This window comes from Pundamilia nyererei, unplaced genomic scaffold (assembly GCF_000239375.1).
Source record: "Pundamilia nyererei isolate P.nyererei 1_Seehausen unplaced genomic scaffold, PunNye1.0 scaffold00014, whole genome shotgun sequence".
Lineage (NCBI taxonomy): Eukaryota > Metazoa > Chordata > Actinopteri > Cichliformes > Cichlidae > Pundamilia > Pundamilia nyererei.
The window spans coordinates 1,218,745-1,228,947 of NW_005187415.1; the positions used below are offsets into that span (position 1 = coordinate 1,218,745).

Below are 10,203 nucleotides of genomic sequence, written 5' to 3' on the forward strand. Positions count from 1 at the left end.
CCTTTCTGTTTGGCAGCTAGCTCAGATCTGCCACCATGATGCATTTGCCGTTAATGAGCTAGCCTTGTTTATGCTTTTACAGCAGCATGTGATAATTAAACTGCACAGAGGAGTGTGAAATAATAGCTTTGTGTTTACTTTGCGCCTTTGCTCATGTGGTGGAGTGTGTGCATTTCTGTTAGATATGTACGTAAGCTGAGGAAGACATGTGCCAATCAAGTGCTGGAAATCAACAACGTATGTGGTATCTTGTCTATAAAGTTTTGCCAATTAAAGGTTAAAAGCTGAATTTGTGTGTGTGTTTGTTTGTGTCCTTGTGCATGCCAGTCAGCCCTGATTAAGAGCCCAGAGTGTCAGGGAAAAGGATGGGATAGTTCCTTGCGAACTGTTTTTTTTCCTTCATAGATTCCCTGACAGCTCTGTAATTACAGCTCTATTATGAAGTGTGTGTGTCTAGGAGAATGAGTGTCATGGGTTTGATGACTGTGGAACAGGGAGTCGCTGAATATTGAGCGATATTTTTAATCTTTTGTTATGTAAAGACGCATTAAACAAACATTTATCAAGAGCAGAGGAAGGAACAAAGGCAGCCATTCTCACAGTCACTCCCTCACACACGGCGAGCTTCTTCTTCTTTTTTTTTTTTAAACAGACGTTTCCGTGTCTCATCCATTTTTCCCTGTGAGCGTCACTGACACCGCAACCGCCTATTGAGAACGTGTTGAGATGCCATATGCAACATATGGTCTGTTTTTTTGTTTGGTGGTTGGAGACATGAGCTGAACCAATTGTAGGAAGGAAGAAACAAAACACTGTTTTAAGGGTACGAGGAGTCACCGAGTTGGCGCCTGTTGTTCAGCTGTTTGTCGATGGGAACTGAGCAGCAGTGATGCCACAAGAGTTAAAATAATGGAGGAAATTAGAATCCAGCTTACCTAAAATACAGGTCTGTGTCTTCATTACAGCAGACTTAGAAGTTTCTGCTACTTTGAGATTGCTTTATAGTACGTAGCCTGCTGTGCTCCTTCACAGAAATACGGCGTAAACAGCAGCTTCTATGATAGGTCCGTTTGGTAGCAATGTACCGTGTAAGCACAGTTTATTGATTGGGGCAAGGATGATGCAATTCAGACGCACTGGCACACAAGTTTAAATGCAAAAACCCCACAAAAACACAACTTTGCCCACTACGGCGTGCGCTCTGTGGGGATTTAATGCAGGAGTAAAAATCTTTTAAAGCCTTGGCCTCAGGGCAGCAACCAAAAAGGGAATAAAAAGCTAAGGTTTTGTCAGACGGTACCTATGTTTTCATGATTTTGCGTCATTGCTAACTCGGTGCCTCTTTCACTGTATTTACCTGCATGCAGCCAAACTCTGCTCAAACACGATTGGTCGGTGGAACTTACAGAAATTACAGATGGAAAACCTGAGCCAAGAGTTGCCTACAGATACTGTATCTGCACATCTATATGCACATAGAAATATACTGAGTTAACTCCACATACACTCTAATTGTGCTAGATATCACTGCAGTCACCCCCATAATTCCAAAGGAAAACAAAACACAAACACTGATTCAAAAGCTTTGACCATTTCTATAATTTTCTATCTCTGCAGTAAAATAAACATCACTGATGCAGAGAGGTCAATCTGATGGTATAAAGCTTAACAGGAAGTTGAACCCCATCTTTAGAAATCCACTGAACTGAAACATTTTTAAGGACAAAGTGTCTTTCGACAAGGTTAAGGTCACATTTGACATTTGCGTTATTCAGATTGACTTGGGTTAGAAGTCGGCATAATGCATTTTTAATCAGTTCCTGCTCAAAGCAGTCGTGTCAAAGAAATAATTACTACACGCCCTATACGTTACATACATCCATGCCTTGGCTCCTCACCTCTGGATGCCATTGACCTACTTTATATGCATTTCATTCCTCGGCGCAGCGGCCTGCAATTGCTTTAGAGGGTTGTTTAACAATACAATTATACTTCCATTTTTCATCCTGGTTTAGCTTTTCTGAGACAGTTTTGATAGCTCTGTAATTACATCTCTGTTATGAGGGAAAGGCTGTGCGTGTGATAGTGACTGCAGCAGTAATTAACAGAGAAGGGAGTTCTGAAGGAATCTGTCTAGCTACATACTTGTTACTGTCACCTTTACCATAGATAGTCTTTTTTTTTCTTTGCCGCTCCATGCAGGATCTCTGCTGTTTTGCTTTTGTCTTTACACAGAAAACTGATGGAAAAAGTTTAAATATATATATTTTTTATTATTATTATTTTGTCAGAATCTGTGCACCGCCACATGCAGCAGTACGAGGTGGAGTACCTGCAGTTTGCCTTTCGCTGGATGAACAACCTCCTGATGAGAGAGTTGCCATTACGATGCACAATCAGACTGTGGGACACCTACCAGGTACAACAAAGTTATTGTTATTCTGCTTTCTTTTTGTTTTCACTTTATTTGTATGTGTTTGGTTTGCAAGTTTTCAAAAACTTGATAATCTCTTACTGTTTTGATATCAATTACATCTCAGCCAGAGCACTATGATGCACCATTATATCGACGTTCTTCTGTTAACATTACAGATTTTCTCCATGGTGTTCTTGATTATACAGGGCTGGTTGTACAGCTTTACTTTGCTGCTTGGGCCCACCGCACAGTCTTGCTAGTAAAAGTTTACACTTCAGTTTGACAGAGGGGTGTTATTTGTTCATGACATAGAAATGTTTAAAAGTGGGAATAATAAACATTCCTGAAGCATCTGGCAAAGAAATCTCCATGTGTGAGACAAAAGTTTTACCTGAGTTAACTTATGGCTCAATTTTTATTTATGCATGAGTGCCACAGTTAAAGCTTGACGTCAGACTGTGAGAGACAATCTTAATCTCCTTCAAACAAATCTTGACTTTTTTTTTTGTGACATTTACACTGAGCTTATAAGCCAGCTTGTAGAGTCAGAGACAGATTTTTAACCTTGATCGGAATGGTTGAAAACCCCCATAATGCTTGCTTATATGTGTATGTACATCTATATGTATTTCTAATCCACAGATGTAAAATAGCACAATGCACATTTATTAAACAAAGGCCTTAAAAAAATCTAAAATTGGCTTAAATTTACATAAGATTTGTAAAATTTTCACAATCACCAGACTATTGTTACTATATATTATATTGCAGGAGTTATGTGTGATCTCAATATTATAGCCATAATGTTTTTGCATCCACAGTATAATTTAGAAGGCTGTAGAAGGAGAGCAGCCAGTAACAGTTAACCTCGACCCCACATACAGCGATTAAGGATTCAGCATATTGAATATAACTGTTCAGATATTTGATATAAAAGAAGGGAAAAAACAATGTTTGTTTGTTTGGTTTTTAAGTTGTAACATTTGCTTCTTTATAGATTGCACTACTGTTTTTAGGCTTTTATATGTGAAAAAAATATTAAACCTACATTAGTTAATTTATTGGTAGGTGTGGGTATGTATTTGGGTTGGGGGGACTTCCCAACATTTATACCTAGCATGGGATCAAATTAAGAGGCTTGCAGTGCACGGATGGAAACTCCAAAGCTCTTAAAGAAGAGAAAGGCTTTACTAGTCGGCCTTCAGTCGTTAGTCTGTGAAAACGGAAAGATGCAAGATCAACCTCGAGAAAAACGATTATGAAATGTTTAAAAAGCAAACTGCACTTTAAGTCTAATAATCTTTCTACATTATATAAATACATGTAGAAAATGTTCTTAAACCCAAATAAATATGTACATTTGACCTTTACTATTATTATAACTGGTACCAGTTTACTTGCATGGGCATAACACTTTTTTTTTTACCATTGCCATTTAGATACTGAATTTAATTTAAAATATAATTTTTAAGTCTTAAAATTAAATTGAACGTCTTCATACCCGTAGACTCCCTGAGAGAGTGTAATACTTGTTAGGTTACATGAGAAGTGTCGAAGGAAAAGGAATGAAAACCAAGTTTGAAATAAACTTCTCCCAGTGATGGCTCTGTGCCAGGCCTTTGCAAAAACACGTATAAGCATCTTTGTTGCTGTCGTCTTGCAGTCACAGTTGTTGTTATTCCTGCTGCCTGTTCTCAGCGTCTTCACCGTGACTCAGAGTTTCTGTCCTCTTCTTTTCCTTACGTATTGTTCTTATCTTCCGTTACAGCTGAAAATGCTGATGTTTCTCGTCACATAACCTTTAGCTCGTGTCATTTGTGTTTGCGTCACTGAAAAAGAGACTGCAAGTCTTGCGAGTCTAAATCAGACATTTTTCATAAATCTGAAGTATTTTGCTGTGTGAAATGTAGAATGTAGTAAAGCGAATGAAGGGAATGTGAAGGAGTAAAGTCTGCAGAAAGATTCAGATTGACTGCAGTAAAAATAGACGCGTACAAGAACAGAATTATTAGGGAACTAAAACAGAAAAGTTAAACATGGGCATGTTGCAGCTGAAGTACATAGTTCACTGCCAACAAGCCATAGCTAGTAGTAAACAAATATGGTCAAAATCTGTATGAGCTCTGGCTTTGGGGAGTATAACATAGATCGCAGCTGGCACACAAAAGGGACATGGCAGAAGCATGTTTGTGCTGTGCTTGAATTAAAACACCTTCAGGGTATTTGAGGTCCACAGTGAATCAGATTTGTCCTTTCCATAAAAAAAGTCTGTGTTGTTGTTTATCCAATCTTCTCCCATGAATGTCGAGTTATATATTTTAATTAATCACTCACAGTTTACTGTGTGAAAGAGGAATTGTGATAGAAGTAATAGCTAATGAGTCCAAATTGTAACGTAGTAGAGAAACACAATAAGCTACAAGTAATCCAAGGAAGGGGCAAACCGGGGGAGCTACAGATTAACAAAGGAAAGGGAGCGATATTTCTATACATGCACATTATAAGGATAAGGATTAGTGGATACATGTGGGAATGTGACAAAGTCTAAACAGTAAAGTAAAGCAAGTCACAACTACCAAAGTAAAACAGCAAATAGCCCACCCCTCCATAAACAGTAACTGGAACCTAAATATAACAAGAACGAAAGATTCAAGTTACTAGAATCTAAAGAAAATACAACCTCGACCTAACAATAATCAAACATTATGTGTGTAGAATCAGAACAAAATCAAACCAAACAAATTTCATAACAATAAATAAGAACCTATGCAGTCTATGCAAAAGCCAAAGTGTTGTACCGTTATAGAAATGGTAACATCAACAAAACATGTGAAGTCAGAAAAGAGATTGTGAAGTGTAGAAGTTCAATATATAAATAAATATAGATGGGAAATTATTAAATGGACAACTTCCAAATCCAATCCAGTAACAGGTGTTCTTGAAACATTTGTCATGTCATTAGGTGAAAAGAATAACTGCAATTTGGCAGTATTCCTCATATGGAAAAAAGCAGCATTTCGATACAACGCTGACATGTTGCATTTTAGCATTGAATCCAAAATAAATCCCTGATTCTTAGCACTGTCATGAAGGGTTAATGTCATTGGGCTTAAGCATCTCACTATACTCACTGCTCTGGTCGGGAACCCAAACCAATAAATATTTGTATTTAACTGAAGAATGTTTTTGGAAATTCAGTATTTCAGATTACTTGAGGGACCTGAAAATTATCTTCATAGAGAGGTATGTTTGTGTGTTGTCCACATAGAAGTGGAAGGCAACATTATGCTTGCGGGGAAATGAAACCTACAGGGAACAATGGAACTGCCCAGTGCAGCCGAACGATATCAAAGACTCCAGTCTCAGCCTGTCAATAGGGAAGCAAGAGGTAGGAAAGGTGGGGGCCGGGAGGTTAGCAGCAATCAAATTTCAAAATAAGGTTGCTCATCATTAAATCGATTGCGGATGGTAGTGTCTTCTCATGAAGCTAAATAAATAAAAATACAACATGATGAAATGAGCCACAGAATATACTTGGACATAAAATCTTGGTGGAATCTGTGTGTAGGAAATGCTGTCTGTGCTATGCTCTGGACTATTCTAATTAACTATTTGAAAAATAACAAACTAAAGACCATCTTTTTCGAGATATAGGAGCAGACCCAGCTCTACTATATTAAGGTCTGTATTATATAATGTCTGCATGGTGTCCATAGTAACAAGCTGTTCCTTTTTATCTTTTTATCATGTATCTCTAGTTAAGAGCTGACTGTTTTGGAGAACAGAAAATACTGTTGTCTTCTCTCTATAATCCACTCAGAGAATCATAAACTACGTGTGTCCCACAGAAACATTGCCCTGGCATTTAGTCATAACTCATGTCTCATGTCCTGAATGCTGTTTACACAGTGATGTCACAATAGTGACTACGCTGATAGTTAGTACCGCAGGGCAGCCTCAGTTTAGGTTTTGATATTCTTTGTTAAGAAATTATCTGTCGCACATACCAAACGGAAGACGATGCTTCCACAAGCCTTACATAACATTTAAAACTCTATGAAAACAAAAATCTATGAGTTAAGTTGCCTCTGCAGTGTTTGTTTAGTACCCATATAGTACTATGCAGAAGTTTAGCCAAATGAAAGCACTCAGTTGCTTTAGCAGTCCCTTTAACCTTTAATCAAATATCAATGAAGTAGATGTAACTGTATTTCATATAATTACTTTTCCTACACTACATACAGTCATAGTGTACCACTACAAGTTTGATCTGATATTCAAGAGTGTTGGTGGCAGCTATTGTGGACCTGAGCATCGAGCCTAAAGCTGGGGCTAGGACTGAGCTCCAGAGGTCTGGTAATGTCACTTGTTTCAAACTTGACAGTTTGGGAAGTGTTGTAGTCTTCACCAAAACCCAGAGTCAGTTCAGATGGTGTGAGCGTCTGACACGGATGGCTCTTGGTCACTTCACTGTAGAGGTGGGAGACCCTTGTTTTTCCCTGAAAGAAGCTGGAGGATGTACTTGCAGCTGAGGAGAAGGGTGTGCAGGCCACTTTGCTTAGACTGCTGTTGCAGCACTGAACCATAGAGAACAGGCAGGATTCATTATAGCTTGAGTTTAAAAAACAAGACAAAACAAAAACGGCACAAAACCAGGAAGTTTAGTGAGACATTATGTAGTGCAACTAGAACCCCTAAAAAACAAAACAAAAATTATATTTTTAGTTTATACCTCAGACAGTTAGCAAAAACACACTATAATAGTTCAACCTGAAATCTTCATCGAGGTCTGGCATACACATCGGAATTAAATATCAGCTGTATAGCAGTCTACCAACACCTGTGGCAGACTATACAACGGTGTTAAAATAAAGGCAAAACCCACATGCAGCATAGAAAAATACATAATTTTTGCGAAATAGAAGATTGAAATATAGAAACTCTGAAGTGACCCTCTGACCTTGAAACAAAAGAGGACTGCAAAGAGCCCTGTAAAAGAATAAGAATCCCTCCCCATTGAGTCAATAGCTTGTAGAACCACCTTTAACAGAAATGACTTGAATTGTTTTCTTGTGGAGGGATTTTGACTCCCTCTTTACAACATTGCTTTAGTTCGTTGTTGTTTTTCCCGGCATTTGTCTGTACACAACTCTCTTAAAGTCCTGCCACAGCATTTCACTCAGGTTGTGGTCTGGACTTCGACTCAACCATTGCACCACTTTGATTCTTTGCTTTTTCAGTCATTCTGTTGTAGATTTGCTGCTGTGCTTGGATCATTGTCCTGTTGCATGACCCCATTTCAGCCAAGCTGTCGGCAGTTGGCCTCACATTTGACTTCTTGAATATTTTGGTGTACATGGTTAACTCCCTGAGGGGAAGGTGCCCAGGTCCTGTGGCAGCACAAAAATGTTTGTGATGATATTCTGTGTTTGGTTTTTGCCAATCATGGAACTGTGCGTTATGGTCATCTGCACTTTGGTTTTGACTGCCCAAAGGACATCATTCCACAAGTCTGATTGTCTGATTGACGAGTCTGCATGGCTAAGGCGTCTAGCAGATTCACTCCAAGGAATCTGTTGATGTCAGGGTTAGGGTCTATTAAGATTGCGGTATTTTGTTAACACACACCTAAAAGTTCCAGACCAGCAAATTACCAAATCTTCTGCTTTTCTAGAGGTGCTCACCAGTGATGATTCTATTTATGCGTTCACTTGATGAGCAGTATTTGGCTTCGACTTACCCTATTAATTCTTATGAAAACAATGAGAATGTACTTTGTGTTTCGCAAGAATGCATAGACTGTAGCTCAGGAGGTAGAGCAGGTCATCTGCTGATTGGAAAGTTGGTGGTTCGATCCCGTGCTTCCTCTCGTCTGCATCCCAAGTATCCTTGGGCAAGTTGCTCAGCGATGCATCCATCAGTAAGCACTTAAAAGCATAGAAGATGATGAATGGGTGAATCTAGCATGTTGTATAGAGCGCTTTGTGTACTCCGGGAGAGTAGAAAAGTGCTATTTAAGTCCATTTACCATAGAGTGCTATGAAATATTTCTTTTTCATATGACTGCATGTGTTTGGTCCACCTCAAGTCGAGCAGTGAATGATTAAACAGTGTTGTTGCTTTGTCGTGACTTGACAGCAACGCTGGTACACATTGTACTTGTAATGCATCCTCTAAATATTTGATGTTTTACAATGTCGTTTGGACGGCACCCTCGACACACACCTTTTGATGCAGCACACAAACTCACATTCACCTCGTCTTGGCAGGCTCGGTCACAGTCCCTCACCTCCAGTCCTGACCTGGTAGGGGAATTAGGCCATTTCCACTCATGAAACTTTCAGAGGAGCTGACAGCAAAGCACAGAGCTCTTCTTATCTGTTCTACTCTGCTAGTCTCTGTTGTCCTTTTTAAAACTTTTTCATCACATTGCTTTTCTTTCACGCGCCCCTTATGCCCTTTCTTCTTGTCATCTCTCTTCTCATCTCCCAGTTTACTCTTCTATCCCCTTCCCTCCTCTTGCTCTTCTCCATCACACTTGCCCTCAAACTATTTTTCGGTGTGTTTACCTTTGCATGTAGTTTTGACCTTTTCCTGTTTGCCTAACAGACAGCTGATAGTTTAGTGGTTGTATAAACCCCTTTACAGCACAACCACATGCATTATTTAGTAATGTCTAGAAGATTGTTTTGTAAAAAGGCTCCTTAATTCATGTTCTTGACTTATAACGAAAAAACTAGTGTGTTTGGGTTTCTCCCAAATGCTGATATTAAACAGAAAGACCTTACCCTTTGCCACTGAGCCTCAGTATATGTGTGTATGCGCGCCTGTGCGAGTGTCTTCCAGGGGAGATTTTAACCTGAGTGTTGTAATGTCTCTGTTGTAGTCTTCTCTCTGCGGTGTGGCCATCTGTTCAGTAGTGTGATCCAACACAACACAGCGCTTCCTCTTTCTTTCGCTGCGTCTCGTGTCATCTCTCTGTCTGCAGACTCTTCTCAACATTCGTTTGTTCTCTTCTCTTCTTCTTTTTAGTCTATTTTGCCCTCAGCCTGCTTTTCCTCTTTTTCTCTCCGAGACTTGTTTTTCCCCCTCATTTGTCTCTATTGATCTTTGAAAGAGGGAGAAAGGCACAAACCAAGAGAAGGACACAAGATATAGAGCGAAACACGCTCACATGCACAGACTGCTCTTCCTTTGGCCGAAAAACGGGCAAGCAGACAAACAGACAGACAGGGACCAAATTATCCCTGTTGCGTGGAGCATGAAATTAGCAAGTAGCTCAGTGTGGCAGCATTAGCATGGCTGTTAAAGGGATACCATGACATTTTGGGTTTCTGAAACATGGTGCTTTTTCCATATGAATGGTTGAATTTACCAAGCAGGGAGCTGTTTACCTTTGTTTAAAACCACTGGGTAAGATCTAACCAATTGTATGGATTGCTAGTGAAAATAAATGTGGTAATTTACTGCAACATAGGTCAGAACATTAGCTTAGATTAAGGTTAAAAGCACAGAGCAAATTAGTCAAATGCACACAGGAGTAGTCTGCTTCTTCACAGACGTTGAATTATTTTTGCTTTGATCTCCTTATTAATACAGCTTTTACATTCATTAGCGGTTGAAGGAACTAAGTAGCCGACTATTATTGAAGTAGTGAGGCACAGTTTTTAATCTTGTGCTGCTTTATAGTTTCACTTCACTACATTTCATGGAAAGTTTACTTTTTTTAAGAGCTAAAGTGATTGTTTGATAAATAACACAACAGAATATATATATATATATATATA

The 10,203-nt window shown here is 39.1% G+C and overlaps 1 protein-coding gene across 2 annotated transcripts in view; it reads left to right on the plus strand.

Moving 5' to 3' along the window:
• tbc1d22a (TBC1 domain family, member 22a) overlaps positions 1-10,203 on the plus strand; it is a 159,499-nt gene that overhangs the window by 114,532 nt on the left and 34,764 nt on the right. For both annotated transcript variants that reach the window (XM_005725117.2, XM_005725116.2), the window contains exon 12: positions 2,292-2,419. In XM_005725117.2, the coding sequence (XP_005725174.1) occupies positions 2,292-2,419 (128 nt within the window). The remainder of the gene's footprint in view (positions 1-2,291; positions 2,420-10,203) is intronic.